The following is a 14,998-nucleotide window of genomic DNA, read 5'->3' as shown; positions in this document are numbered from 1 at the left end:
CGCACTGGTGACTGTGACCTCTCCAGTACTGACCCCTGAGATACCGCACTGGTGACTGATGTCTCCAGTACTGACCCCTGAGATACGGCACTGGTGACTGTGACCTCTCCAGTACTGACCCCTGAGATACCTCACTGGTGACTGTGACCTCCCCAGTACTGACCCCTGAGATACCGCACTGGTGACTGTGACCTCCCCAGTACTGACCCCTGAGATACCGCACTGGTGACTGTGACCTCTCCAGTACTGACCCCTGAGATACCGCACTGGTGACTGTGACCTCCCCAGTACTGACCCCTGAGATACCGCACTGGTGACTGTGACCTCTCCAGTACTGACCCCTGAGATACCTCACTGGTGACTGTGACCTCTCCAGTACTGACCCCTGAGATACCGCACTGGTGACTGTGACCTCTCCAGTACCGACCCCTGAGATACCTCACTGGTGACTGTGACCTCTCCAGTACTGACCCCTGAGATACCGCACTGGTGACTGTGACCTCTCCAGTACTGACCCTGAGATACCGCACTGGTGACTGTGACCTCTCCAGTACTGACCCCTGAGATACCGCACTGGTGACTGTGACCTCTCCAGTACTGACCCCTGAGATACGGCACTGGTGACTGTGACCTCTCCAGTACTGACCCCTGAGATACGGCACTGGTGACTGTGACCTCTCCAGTACTGACCCCTGAGATACCGCACTGGTGACTGTGACCTCTCCAGTACTGACCCCTGAGATACCGCACTGGTGACTGTGACCTCTCCAGTACTGACCCCTGAGATACCGCACTGGTGACTGTGACCTCTCCAGTACCGACCCCTGAGATACCGCACTGGTGACTGTGACCTCTCCAGTACTGACCCCTGAGATACCGCACTGGTGACTGTGACCTCTCCAGTACTGACCCCTGAGATACCGCACTGGTGACTGTGACCTCTCCAGTACCGACCCCTGAGATACCGCACTGGTGACTGTGACCTCTCCAGTACTGACCCCTGTAGTACATGTAGTTAAAGATTGGAGGAACCAAAATGGTCTTTGGAGGGACATATATATCATTTACAATTTGGAGAGAACCCCAAACAAACCATCACTAAAAGAACATAAAATGTAACTTTTATTTAAATGTTAAACTATAGGATAAACAAAGAGTCTAAAAAGTTGTGTCCCTAATCTGCCGCTATTATTTGAAATTGCTTTATGCAGTGTGCCGGCTCCGTTATATTGCTGAGGTGAGGTGTATAGCGCCAAGGAGCCAACACATATCTGGCAGTCCTAGCCCCAGCGTCGCCCTTAAAACTGGCGCCACACAAAATGCTAAAATGCATCGTCCACTAACTGTATGCTTCTCCCGGGCGCTCCCCTGGTTCCTCTCCTATCATTAAACGGACCATTTACGTATATGCTACTGACGCTCCGCCTTCATTGGGAACGTCATGTGCTCGGTGGCGTGAAGGTGACGTCAGGGTCACGGGACGCTCATGTGACTTCGCTGTTTCCGGATACAGGAGACCCAATCAGCAAACACCGGAGAGATGGCGGCGCCGTACAACGAGCTTGACAACCCCTTCAAGGTAGCGGTGTGTGTTGCTGGGCAGGGACCGGTGCGTGTGTGCTGCTGTGTGTGTGTGTGTGTGTGTGTGTGTGGTGCTGAGCAACTGTGCAGGGACCGGTGCGTGCGTGTGCGTGTGCGTGTGCGTGTGCGTGTGTGTGTGTGTGTGTGTGTGTGTGGTGCTGAGCAACTGTGCGGGGGCCGGTGTGTGTGTGCTGCTGTGTGTGTGTGTGTGTGGTGCTGAGCAACTGTGCAGGGGCCGGTGTGTGTGGTGCTGAGCAACTGTGCAGGGACCGGTGCGTGTGTGCTGCTGTGTGTGTGTGTGTGTGGTGCTGAGCAACTGTGCAGGGGCCGGTGTGTGTGGTGCTGAGCAACTGTGCAGGGACCGGTGCGTGTGTGCTGCTGTGTGTGCTGCTGTGTGTGTGTGTGTGTGTGTGTGTGTGTGTGTGTGTGTGTGTGGTGCTGAGCAACTGTGCGGGGGCTGGTGTGGGGGTGCTGAGCGACTGTGCAGGGGCCGGTGTGTGTGGTGCTGAGCAACTGTGCAGGGGCCGGTGTGTGTGGTGCTGAGCAACTGTGCGGGGGCCGGTGTGTGTGATGCTGAGCAACTGTGCAGAGGCCTGTATGTGTGTGTGGTGCTGAGCAACTGTGCAGGGGCCTGTATGTGTGTGTGGTGCTGAGCAACTGTGCAGGGGCCGGTGTGTGTGGTGCTGAGCAACTGTGCAGGGGCCGGTGTGTGTGTTGCTGAGCAACTGTGCAGGGGCCGGTGTGTGTGTTGCTGAGCAACTGTGCAGGGGCCGGTGTGTGTGTTGCTGAGCAACTGTGCAGGGGCCGGTGTGTGTGTTGCTGAGCAACTGTGCAGGGGCCGGTGTGTGTGTTGCTGAGCAACTGTGCAGGGGCCGGTGTGTGTTTGTGGTTGTCACGAATCCCACCGTGCTGCCACCAATATGTCACGGATCGGGGGTGACCTTTGACCAGCACACGGTTATCACATGTGCAGGGGGCTTATCTTAGTTATCCCACCACTGCTACAATGTGATGAAAACACAAACGAGGCTATTGACCTATCAATTTACCCCAGGGGCTTATTTTAGTTATCCCACTGCTGCTACAATATATCACGAACTGCAGGGATTTATGTATATCCCGCTTTCCAGTTCCGCTTCAGAACTTGCAGCTCTCCGGCGCCCCCTTTACCCTCAGGTCAGTCAGGGAACTACACCTAGGATAATTGGTCGCCGGATGGGCCGCTTCACTGTGGACTGGCTAGCAGGCACGTTGCAGCGAGGGAATTTATAAATGCTCAGGCCGCAGCCAAACAATAGCTTATAAAACCCCGTACCGTCGCTGCCAGCTGTACCAACTATCCCAGAACACACTTCGCTGCCATCAGCTCAGATTTCTCCACAGAGGGGTTCAGAGCCAACCCAAATTAGTAGCGTAATTAACTTTAGAAGACTTGGGGTACTTTTTAGAGCAAGGGAACGAAGCTAGTAAATATAACTTTTACTCCATAAAAAGATTAGGCAGTGTTTATAAAAAGTATATCAAGAGTTTATAATATGAAATAATTTAAAGTATGTACAGCAATTATAAAAAAAAACAAAAAGAAAACGGATTAAAACAGAAAGTAACACTCACATGTGCTAAGATCATTTCAGCTAACCAGGCTAGTGGGCAGAGCCAAATGTCCCTCAGAGGGACCTGCTGTATCAGCTCCTCAGGCAAGACTGAAGGTTGGGTTGAGTGCCGTGCCTTATACTTGCGGGCTTGTGACATCACTAAAGGGGCTGGTTTACCTGCACCCTCCCCTCTCTTCAAAGTTACAAATTTTACCAGCAATACTTATAATTCTCATAACTTGACTCGCTAATCTAGCAGAGTAACGGCCCACACATCATTCATCTTGTATTGAAAGTAGCTTTCTAATGATATCGCACTCAGACTAGTTGTTCCACACGGTTCAGGAGAAATCTGCACTTTGTACTCGTTGTGTTTTGGCTGCTAGCGCTTGCTGTAGTTGACAGATCTACCGATGGAAATTCACAATATGTTCTCCTTATTTTTCAAGCCCAAATCGGCGGCCCAATATCTTCCTATGATAGAACAAAGAACCTCATGTCTTTTGAGAGGGACTATACCAGTTTCAGATGGTACTAGATGGGAGAATTGTCTATTGCAGCTACAGGGGCAATAAAGTTTATTTTGGTGGGAGGGAATGAGAGGTTTGGGATTCTCTCTCACACACACACACACACACACACACACCAGAAGTGAGGAGAGGGGGTTCAGATTACCCCCAGCGTGTGTTATTACAAGGAAAACTAAAAATGATAATATACATTATCGTCACAGTAGTGCTGAGCAACTGGGCCGGTGTGTGTGTGTGGTGCTGAGCAACTGTGTGGGGGCTGGTGTGTGTAGTGCTGGGCAACTGGACTGGTGTGTGTGTGGGGGGGCTGGTGTGTGCGTGTGGTGCTTAGCTGTGGGGGGGCTGGTGTGTGTGGTGCTGAGTTGTGCCGGGGGCTGGTGTGTGTGTGTGTGTGTGTGTGTGTGTGTGTGTGTGTGTGTGTGTGTGTGGTGCTGAGCAACTGGGCCTGTGTATGTGTTTGTGTGGTGCTGAGCAACTGGGCCGGTGTGGTGCTGAGCAACTGTGTGGAGGCTGCTGTGTGTGGTGCTGAGCAACTGTGTGGAGGCTGCTGTGTGTGGTGCTGAGTTGTGTCGGCGGCTGCTGTGTGGTGCTGAGCTGTGTCGGGGGCTGGTGTGGGTGTGTGGTGCTGAGCAACTGTGCTGGGACTGGTGTGTGTGTGTGTGTGTGTGTGTGTGTGTGTGTGTGTGTGTGTGTGTGATGCTGAGCAACTGTGCGGGGGCCGGTGTGTGGGATGCTGAGCAACTGTGCGGGGGCCGGTGTGTGTGGTGCTGAGCAACTGTGCGAGGGCTGGTGTGTGTGGTGCTGAGCAACTGTTCGGTGGCTGGTGTGTGTGCTGTTGAGCAACTGTGCAGGGGCTGGTGTGTGTGGTGCTGAGCAACTGTGCAGGGGCTGGTGTGTGTGGTGCTGAGCAACTGTGCGGGGGCTGGTGTGTGTGGTGCTGAGCAACTGTGCGGAGGCCGGTGTGTGTTGCTGAGCAACTGTGCAGGGGCCGGTGTGTGTTTGTGTTGCTGAGCAACTGTGCAGGGGCCGGTGTGTGTGGCGCTAAGCAACTGTGTGGGGGCTGGTGTGTGTGTGGTGCTGAGCAACTGTGCGGGGGCCGGTGTGTGTGGTGCTGAGCAACTGTGCGGGGGCTGGTGTGTGTGGTGCTGAGCAACTGTGCGGGGGCCTGTGTGTGTGGTGCTGAGCAACTGTGCTGGGGCCTGTGTGTGTGGTGCTGAGCAACTGTGCGGGGGCCTGTGTGTGTGGTGCTGAGCAACTGTGCGGGGCTGGTGTGTGTGGTGCTGAGCAACTGTTCGGTGGCTGGTGTGTGTGCTGTTGAGCAACTGTGCAGGGGCTGGTGTGTGTGGTGCTGAGCAACTGTGCAGGGGCTGGTGTGTGTGGTGCTGAGCAACTGTGCGGGGGCTGGTGTGTGTGGTGCTGAGCAACTGTGCGGAGGCCGGTGTGTGTTGCTGAGCAACTGTGCAGGGGCCGGTGTGTGTTTGTGTTGCTGAGCAACTGTGCAGGGGCCGGTGTGTGTGGCGCTAAGCAACTGTGTGGGGGCTGGTGTGTGTGTGGTGCTGAGCAACTGTGCGGGGGCCGGTGTGTGTGGTGCTGAGCAACTGTGCGGGGGCTGGTGTGTGTGGTGCTGAGCAACTGTGCGGGGGCCTGTGTGTGTGGTGCTGAGCAACTGTGCTGGGGCCTGTGTGTGTGGTGCTGAGCAACTGTGCGGGGGCCTGTGTGTGTGGTGCTGAGCAACTGTGCGGGGCTGGTGTGTGTGGTGCTGAGCAACTGTGCGGGGGCCGGTGTGTGTGTGGTGCTGAGCAACTGCGGGGGCTGGTGTGTTTGTGTGTTGCTGAGCAACTGTGCGGGGCTGGAGTGTGGTGCTGAGCAACTGTGCTGGGACTGGTGTGTGTGGTGCTGAGCAACTGTGCTGGGACTGGTGTGTGTGTTGCTGAGCAACTGTGCGGGGGCCGGTGTGTGTGTTGCTGAGCAACTGTGCGGTGGCTGGTGTGTGTGGTGCTGAGCAACTGTGCGGTGGCTGGTGTGTGTGGTGCTGAGCAACTGTGCGGGGGCTGGTGTGTGTGGTGCTGAGCAACTGTGCGGGGGCCGGTGTGTGTGGTGCTGAGCAACTGTGCGGGGGCGTGTGTGTGTGTGTGTGTGTGTGTGTGTGTGTGTGTGTGTAGTGCTGAGCAACTGTGCGAGGGCCGGTGTGTGGGTGTTGCTGAGCAACTGTGCAGGGGCCGGTGTGTGTGGTGCTGAGCAACTGTGTGGGGGCTGGTGTGTGTGTGTGTGTGTGGGGGGGGGGGGGCTGGTGTGTGTGTGTGGTGCTGAGCAACTGTGTGGGGGCTGGGGTGTGTGTTGCTGGGCAACTGTGCAGGGGCCGGTGTGTGTGTGTGTGTGGTGCTGAGCAACTGTGTGGGGGCTGGTGTGTGTGTCTGTGGTGCTGCGCAACTGTGTGGGGGCTGGTGTGTGTGGTGCTGAGCAACTGTGCGGGGGCCGGTGTGTGGTGCTGAGCAACTGTGCGGGGGCCGGTGTGTGTGTGTTGCTGAGCAACTGCGGGGGCTGGTGTGTTTGTGTGTTGCTGAGCAACTGTGCGAGGCTGGTGTGTGGTGCTGAGCAACTGTGCGGGGGCTGTGTGTGTGTGGTGCTAAGCAACTGTGTGGGGCTGGTGTGTGTCTGTGTGTGTGGTGCTGAGCAACTGTGTGGGGGCTGGTGTGTGTGTGTGTGTGTGTGTGTGTGGTGCTGAGCAACTGTGGGGGGGCTGGTGTGTGGTGCTGAGCAACTGTGCGGGGGCCGGTGTGTGTGTTGCTGAGCAACTGTGCGGGGGCCGGTGTGTGTGGTGCTGAGCAACTGTGTGGGGGCTGTCTGTGTGTGTGTGTGTGTGTGGTGCTGAGCAACTGTGCGGGGGCCGGTGTGTGTGGTGCTGAGCAACTGTGCGGGGGCTGGTGTGTGTAGTGCTGAGCAACTGTGCGGGGGCTGGTGTGTGTGGTGTTGAGCAACTGTGCAGGGGCTGGTGTGTGTCGTGCTGAGCAACTGTGCGGGGGCTGGTGTGTGTGGTGCTGAGCAACTGTTCGGTGGCTGGTGTGTGTGGTGTTGAGCAACTGTGCAGGGGCTGGTGTGTGTGGTGCTGAGCAACTGTGCGGGGGCTGGTGTGTGTGGTGCTGAGCAACTGTGCAGGGGCTGGTGTGTGTGGTGCTGAGCAACTGTGCAGGGGCTGGTGTGTGTGGTGCTGAGCAACTGTGCGGGGGCTGGTGTGTGTGGTGCTGAGCAACTGTGCGGAGGCCGGTGTGTGTTGCTGAGCAACTGTGCAGGGGCCGGTGTGTGTGGCGCTAAGCAACTGTGTGGGGGCTGGTGTGTGTGTGGTGCTGAGCAACTGTGTGGGGGCTGGTGTGTGTGTGTGGTGCTGAGCAACTGTGCGGGGGCTGGTGTGTGTGTGTGTAGTGCTGAGCAACTGTGCGAGGGCCGGTGTGTGGGTGTTGCTGAGCAACTGTGCAGGGGCCGGTGTGTGTGGTGCTGAGCAACTGTGTGGGGGCTGGTGTGTGTGTGTGTGTGTGGGGGGGGGGGGCTGGTGTGTGTGTGTGGGGGGGGGCTGGGGTGTGTGTGTGTGTGTGGTGCTGAGCAACTGTGTGGGGGCTGGGGTGTGTGTGTGTTGCTGGGCAACTGTGCAGGGGCCGGTGTGTGTGTGTGGTGCTGAGCAACTGTGTGGGGGCTGGTGTGTGTGTCTGTGGTGCTGCGCAACTGTGTGGGGGCTGGTGTGTGTGTGTGTGGTGCTGAGCAACTGTGCGGGGGCCGGTGTGTGGTGCTGCGCAACTGTGCGGGGGCCGGTGTGTGGTGCTGAGCAACTGTGCGGGGGCCGGTGTGTGGTGCTGAGCAACTGTGCGGGGGCCGGTGTGTGGTGCTGAGCAACTGTGCGGGGGGCTGGTGTGTGGTGCTGAGCAACTGTGTGGGGCTGGTGTGTGTCTGTGTGTGTGGTGCTGAGCAACTGTGTGGGGGCTGGTGTGTGTGTGTGGTGCTGAGCAACTGTGTGGGGGCTGGTGTGTGTGTGTGTGTGTGGTGCTGAGCAACTGTGGGGGGGGCTGGTGTGTGTGTTGCTGAGCAACTGTGCGAGGGCTGGTGTGTGTGGTGCTGAGCAACTGCGGGGGCCGGTGTGTGTGTGTTTGTTGCTGAGCAACTGTGCAGGGGCCGGTGTGTGTGGTGCTGAGCAACTGTGTGGGGGCTGGTGTGTGTGTGTGTGTGTGTGTGTGTGTGTGGCTGGTGTGTGTGTGTGTGTGTGGCTGGTGTGTGTGTGTGTGGTGCTGAGCAGCTGTGCAGGGGCCGGTGTGTGTGGTGCTGAGCAGCTGTGCAGGGGCCGGTGTGTGTGGTCCTGAGCAACTGTGCAGGGGCCGGTGTGTGTGGTGCTGAGCAACTGTGCGGGGGCCGGTGTGTGTGGTGCTGAGCAACTGTGCGGGGGCTGGTGTGTGTGGTGCTGAGCAACTGTGTGGGGGCTGGTGTGTGTGTGTGGTGCTGAGCAACTGTGTGGGGGCTGGTGTGTGTGTGTGGTGCTGAGCAACTGTGCGGGGGCTGGTGTGTGTGGTGCTGAGCAACTGTGCGGGGGCTGGTGTGTGTGGTGCTGAGCAACTGTGCGGGGGCTGGTGTGTGTGGTGCTGAGCAACTGTGCGGGGGCCGGTGCGTGTGTGTGTGTTGCTGAGCAACTGTGCGGGGGCCTGTGTGTGTTGCTGAGCAACTGCGGGGGCTGGTGTGTGTGTTGCTGAGCAACTGTGTGGGGGCCGGTGTGTGTGTGTTGCTGAGCAATTGTGCAGGGGCCGGTGTGTGTGTGTTGCTGAGCAACTGTGCGGGGCTGGTGTGTGTGTTGCTGAGCAACTGTGGGGGCTGGTGTGTGTGGTGCTGAGCAACTGTGCGGGGGCTGGTGTGTTTGTTGCTGAGCAACTGTGCGGGGCTGGAGTGTGGTGCTGAGCAACTGTGCTGGGACTGGTGTGTGTGTGTGTGTGTGTGTGTGTGTGTGTGTGTGTGTTGCTGAGCAGCTGTGCAGGGGCCGGTGTGTGTGTTGCTGAGCAACTGTGCGGGGGGCCGGTGTGTGTGTTGCTGAGCAACTGTGCGGGGGCCGGTGTGTGTGTTGCTGAGCAACTGTGCGGGGGCCGGTGTGTGTGTGTTGCTGAGCAACTGTGCGGTGGCTGGTGTGTGTGGTGCTGAGCAACTGTGTGGGGGCTGGTGTGTGTGTGGTGCTGAGCAACTGTGGGGGGGCTGGTGTGTGGTGCTGAGCAACTGTGCGGGAGCCGGTGTGTGTGTTGCTGAGCAACTGTGCGGGGGCCTGTGTGTGTGGTGCTGAGCAACTGCGGGGGCCGGTGTGTGTGTGTGTTGCTGAGCAACTGTGTGGGGGCTGGTGTATGTGTGTTGCTGAGCAACTGTGTGGGGGCTGGTGTGTGTGTGTAGGCTGGTGTGTGTGTGGGCTGGTGTGTGTGTGGGCTGGTGTGTGTGTGGGCTGGTGTGTGTGTGGGCTGGTGTGTGTGTGGGCTGGTGTGTGTGTGTGTGTGTGTGTGGTCCTGAGCAACTGTGCAGGGGCCGGTGTGTGTGGTCCTGAGCAACTGTGCGGGGGCCGGTGTGTGTGGTGCTGAGCAACTGTGCGGGGGCCTGTGTGTGTGGTGCTGAGCAACTGTGCGGTGGCTGGTGTGTGTGGTGCTGAGCAACTGCTGGGGCTGGTGTGTGGTGTGGTGCTGTGCTTGGGTGTGTGTGTGGTGCCGAGCACCTGTGCAGGGCCGGTGTGTGTTGCTGAGGGGGCATGTGCGGCTGTGTGTATGCTGTGCTAAGCTGTGCGGGGGCCCGGTGTATGTGTGTGGTGCTGAGTAACTGTGCAGTTGTTGCTGAGCAGCTGTACGGTTGCCGGCGCGTGTATTCGTGGTGCTGAGCAAATGTGTGTGTGGGGCTGAGCTGTGCCGGGGGCTGGTGTGTGTGTGTGTGTGTGTGGTGCTGAGCTGTGTCGGGGGCTGGTGTGTGTGTGTGTGTGTGTGTGTGTGTGTGTGTGTTTTTGTGTGGTGCTGTGCTGAACTGTGCCTGGGGCTGGTGTGTGTGTGTGGTGTGCTGAGCTGGGCTGGTGTGTGTGTGTGTGTGTGTGTGTGTGTGTGTGTGTGTGTGTGTGTGTGTGTGTGTGTGTGTGTGTGTGTGTGTGTGTGTGGTGTTGAGCTGTGCCGGGGGCTGGTGTGTGTGGTGCTGAGCTGTGCCGGGGTGTGCGTGTGTGTGTGTGTGTGTGTGTGCGCGGTGCTGAGCCACTGTGCGGGGGGCCCTGTTTGTGTGATGCTGAGCCACTGTGCGGGGGCTGGTGTGTGTTTGTGGTTGTCACGAATCCCACCGTGCTGCCTCCAATATGTCACGGATCGGGGGGTGACCTTTGGCCAGCACACGGCTATCACATGTGCAGGGGGCTTATCTTAGTTATCCCACCACTGCTACAATGTGATGAAAACACAAACGAGGCTATTGACCTATCAATTTACCGCAGGGGCTTATTTTAGTTATCCCACTGCTGCTACAATATATCACGAACTGCAGGGATTTATGTATATCCTGCTTTCCAGTTCCGCTTCAGAACTTGCAGCTCTCCGGCGCCCCCCTTACCCTCAGGTCAGTCAGGGAACTACACCTAGGATAATTGGTCGCCGGATGGGCCGCTTCACTGTGGACTGGCTAGCAGGCACGTTGCAGAGAGGGAATTTATAAATGCTCAGGCCGCAGCCAGACAATAGCTTTTAAAACCCCGTTCCGTCGCTGCCAGCTGTACCAACTATCCCAGAACACACTTCGCTGCCATCAGCTCAGATTTCTCCACAGAGGGGTTCAGAGCCAACCCAAATTAGTAGCGTAATTAACTTTAGAAGACTTGGGGTACTTTTTAGAGCAAGGGAACGAAGCTAGTAAATATAACTTTTACTCCATAAAAAGATTAGGCAGTGTTTATAAAAAGTATATCAAGAGTTTATAATATGAAATAATTTAAAGTATGTACAGCAATTATAAAAAAAAACAAAAAGAAAACGGATTAAAACAGAAAGTAACACTCACATGTGCTAAGATCATTTCAGCTAACCAGGCTAGTGGGCAGAGCCAAATGTCCCTCAGAGGGACCTGCTGTATCAGCTCCTCAGGCAAGACTGAAGGTTGGGTTGAGTGCCGTGCCTTATGCTTGCGGGCTTGTGACATCACTAAAGGGGCTGGTTTACCTGCACCCTCCCCTCTCCTCAAAGTTACAAATTTTACCAGCAATACTTATAATTCTCATAACTTCACTCGCTAATCTAGCAGAGTAACGGCCCACACATCATTCATCTTGTATTGAAAGTAGCTTTCTAATGATATCGCACTCAGACTAGTTGTTCCACACGGTTCAGGAGAAATCTGCACTTTGTACTCGTGTTTTGGCTGCTAGCGCTTGCAGTAGTTGACAGATCTACCGATGGAAATTCACAATATGTTCTGTGATGTAGTGACCCCTGTAACAGGTAGGGGGCGCTGCATGGTCTCCCCGGTATGTGCACGGAGTCGTATTGAGGCCGTGAGGATCGACCGACCTGCAGTGATGTCAGGATCACGTGACCAGCCCAGGTGATCCATTACTGTTGGTGTGGTTACAGGTACATAACCTGACCAGGGTGTGGGTCACATGGTCTTCTGTGTGGTTCCTGTGTTTGGATCTGAATGGTCCAAGTGCAAGGTCCTGGAAGCCTGTGTAGGAAGACCTGGGAGGAGGCTTCCTGGAAAGCACATGGCTTGGACCTGGTGGCCTGGGTGTTGGACTAAGTCCTGAATAGCACCCAGACAGGCCACATGCCTCTGTGGTGGACGGTCCCAGGTGGGATGGACGTTCTGAAGACCACAGTGTGATCATGGTCCTGGACAGTCTGTGTTAGAAGCTCCTGCGAGTGGAGTCTTCTTGGAGCACCTGAGAGACTGTGGACCTGGATGATCGGCGTTGGGGAAGCTACCGGCCTTCGGTGGCTCTGGACTGACTGATGTGTGCCGGCCAGGCAAGTTGGTGAACCCCGTTAGGCAGTTTCCCCAGGAGAAAGGACTGACAAGGAGTCAGCAGATGGAGCAGGAGCTCCCTAAGGTACCTCCATGAACTGTTGGTGCTTGTATCATGAACTGTGTGGTAACCCACGGCAACTGGTCAGTCGGGACCAGCGTGTTTAGTTGCCATAGTATAAGGGTCTGAAACTTGAAGTGATAACCTGGTTCAGTATGTAAACGGACTGCTCGTGGTATGGTTTATGAGGCATAATAAACCGTATGGACTGTTTTGTTTTAAAAACCCGTGCCCGTGTGCTGAATGTCGCGGCCAAGCAAGTGTCCCCCAATACACTCAGTAGGAATAGTCTTACAGTTCTCCTTATTTTTCAAGCCCAAATCGGCGGCCCAATATCTTCCTATGATAGAACAAAGAACCTCATGTCTTTTGAGAGGGACTATACCAGTTTCAGCTGGTACTAGATGGGAGAATTGTCTATTGCAGCTACTGGGGTAATAAAGATTATTTTGGTGGGAGGGAACGAGAGGTTTGGGATTCACACACACACACACACACACACACACACACACACACACACACACACACACACACACACACACGTGAAGAGAGGGGGTTCAGATTACCCCCAGCGTGTGTTATTACATGGAAAACTAAAAATCATAGTATACATTATTGTCACAATAGTGCTGAGCAACTGGGCCGGTGTGTGTGTGTGTGTGGTGCTGAGCAACTGTGTGGGGGCTGGTGTGTGTAGTGCTGGGCAACTGGACTGGTGTGTGTGTGGGGGCTGGTGTGTGCGTGTGGTGCTTAGCTGTGGAGGGGCTGGTGTGTGTGTGTGGTGCTGTGCTGGGGCTGGTGTTCATGTGGTGCTGTGCTGGGGCCCGGTGTGTGCGTGCGTGTGTTGCTGTGCCGGGGGCTGGTGTGTGTGTGGTGCTGAGCTATGCCGTGGATCTGGTGTGTGTGTGGTGCTGAGCTGTGCCGAGGGGTGGGTGTGTGTGGTGCTGAGCTGTGCCGAGGGGTGGGTGTGTGTGGTGCTGAGCTGTGCCGGGAGCTGGTGTGTGTGTGTGGTGCTGAGCAACTGTGTGGAGGCTGCTGTGTGTGGTGCTGAGCAACTGTGTGGAGGCTGCTGTGTGTGGTGCGGAGTTGTGCCGGCAGCAGCTGTGTGGTGCTGAGCTGTGCCGGGGCTGGTGTGGATGTGTGGTGCTGAGCAATTGGGCTGGTGTGGATGTGTGGTGCTGAGCAATTGGGCCGGTGTGTGGGTGTGGTGCTGAGCAATTGGGCCGGTGTGTGGGTGTGGTGCTGAGCTGTGCTCGAGCTGGTGTGTGCATTTGGTGCTGAGCTCTGCTGGGGCCCGGTGTGTGGTGCTGTGCTTGGGTTGGTGTGTGCATGTGGTGCGGAGCAGCTGTGCCAGGGCCCGGTGTGTGTTTGTGGTTCGGAGCAACTGTTCGGTTGCCGGTGTGTGTGTTAGGTGCTGAGCAACTGTGAGTGAGGCCAGTGTGTATGTGTATTGCTGAGCAACTGTGCAGGGGCCTGTGTCTGTGGTGCTGAGCAACTGTGCCGGGCCCGGTGTGTGGTGCTGAGCCACTGTGCGGAGACCGGTGTGTGTTGCAGAGGCCTGTGTGTGTGTGTGGTGCGGACCTGGGCCAGTGTGTGTTTGGTGCTGAGCTGTTCTGGGGGGCTGGTGTGTGTGTGGTGCAGAGCTGTGACGGGGGTGTGTGTGGTGCTGAGCTGTGCCAGAGGCTGCTGTGTGTGGTTTAGAGCTGTGCTCGGGCTGATGTGTGCATATGGTGTGGTGCTGTGCTGGGGCTGGTGTGTGCATGTGGTGCTGAGCCGCTGTGCCGAGGCCCAGTGTGTGCGTGTGGTGCGGAGCAGCTGTGCCAGGGCTCGGTGTGTGTGTTTGTGGTGCGGAGCAACTGTTCGGTTTCGGGTGTGTGTTTGTGGTGCTGAGCAACTGTGAGTGAGCCAGGTGTGTGTGTGTATTGCTGAGCAACTGTGCAGGGGCCTGTGTGTGTGGTGCTGAGCAACTGTGCAGGGGCCTGTGTGTGTGGTGCTGAGCCACTGTGCGGAGACCGGTGTGTGTGTTGCAGGGGCCTGTGTGTGTGGTATGGACCTGGGCCAGTGTGTGTGTGGTGCTGAGCTGTGCCGGGGGCTTGTGTGTGTGTGGTGCTGAGCTGTGTCGGGGGTTGGTGTGTGTGTGTCTGGTGCTGAGCTGTGCCGGGCCTGGTGTGTGTGTGTGTGTGTGTGGTGCTGAGCTGTGCCGAGGCTGCTGTGTGTGGTGCTGAGCTATTCCGGGGGGCTGGTGTGTATGTGGTGCTGAGCTGTGCCGGGGGCTGGTGTGTGTGGGGCTGCTGAGCTGTGCCGGGGGCTGGTGTGTGTGTGTTGCTGATCTGGGGGTGCTTGTGTGTGTGTGTGTGTGTGTGTGTGGTGCTGAGCAACTGTATGGGCTGGTGTGTGTGTGGGTGTGTGTGGTGCTGAGCTGTACTGGGGCTGGTGTGTGCATATAGTGTTGAGCTGTGCTGGGGCCCGATGTGTGGTGTGGAGCAGCTATGCCGGGGCCCGGTGTGTGCGTGTGGTGTGGAGCAGCTATGCCGGGGCCCGGTGTGTGCGTGTGGTGCTGAGCTGCTGTGCTGGGGCCCGGAGTGTGGTGCTGAGCAACTGATCGGTTGCCGGTGTGTGGTGTTTGTGGTGCTGAGCAACTGTGAGTGAGCCCGATGTGTGTGAGTGTGTATTGCTGAGCAACTGTGCAGGGGCCTGTGTGTGTGGTGCTGAGCCACTGTGCGGAGACCGGTGTGTGTGGTGCGAACCTGTGCGGTGGCCTGTGTGTGTGGTGCTGAGCTATGCCGGGAGCTGGTGTGTGTGTGGTGCTGAGCTGTTCTAGGGGGCTGGTGTGTGTGTGTGTGTGTGTGTGTGTGTGTGTGTGTGTGTGTGTGTGTGTGTGTGTGTGGTACTGAGCTGTGCCAGGGGCTGGTGTGTGTGGTGCTGAGCTACTGTGCGGGAGCCCGGTGTGTGGTGCTGAGCCACTGTGTGGGGGCTGGTGTGTGTGTGTGTGTGGTGCTGAGCAACTGGGCCTGTGTGTGTGTGGTGCTGCGCAACTGGGCCTGTGTGTGGTGCTGAGCAACTGGGCCTGTGTGTGTGTGGGCTGGGGTGTGCGTGTGGTGCTGAGCTGTGCTGGGGCTGGTGTGTGCATGTGGTGCTGAGCTGTGCTGGGGCCCGGTGTGTGTGTGTGTGGTGAGGAGCAACTGTGCCCGGTCCCGGCGTGTGGTGCGGAGCAGCTGTGCCAGGGCCCGGTGTGTGCG

The 14,998-nt window shown here is 57.1% G+C and overlaps 1 protein-coding gene across 6 annotated transcripts in view; it reads left to right on the top strand.

Moving 5' to 3' along the window:
• The first annotated feature begins 1,331 nt into the window (after nucleotides 1-1,331).
• Nucleotides 1,332-14,998, top strand: part of SCAMP3 (secretory carrier membrane protein 3) — a 44,894-nt gene continuing 31,227 nt past the window's right edge. Inside the window, exon 1 of one of the 6 annotated variants that reach the window (XM_077256276.1) lies at nucleotides 1,332-1,579. In XM_077256276.1, coding sequence (XP_077112391.1) covers nucleotides 1,541-1,579 — 39 coding nt within the window. In that variant the 5' untranslated portion in view covers nucleotides 1,332-1,540. Of the gene's footprint in view, nucleotides 1,586-14,998 lie in introns of all 6 variants that reach the window. The other 5 variants (XM_077256281.1, XM_077256286.1, XM_077256283.1 and 2 more) reach the window with 5 other exon arrangements.

Source organism: Ranitomeya variabilis, chromosome 1 (assembly GCF_051348905.1).
Source record: "Ranitomeya variabilis isolate aRanVar5 chromosome 1, aRanVar5.hap1, whole genome shotgun sequence".
Taxonomy (NCBI): Eukaryota; Metazoa; Chordata; class Amphibia; order Anura; family Dendrobatidae; genus Ranitomeya; species Ranitomeya variabilis.
This window is presented reverse-complemented; position numbering and strand designations above follow the sequence as displayed.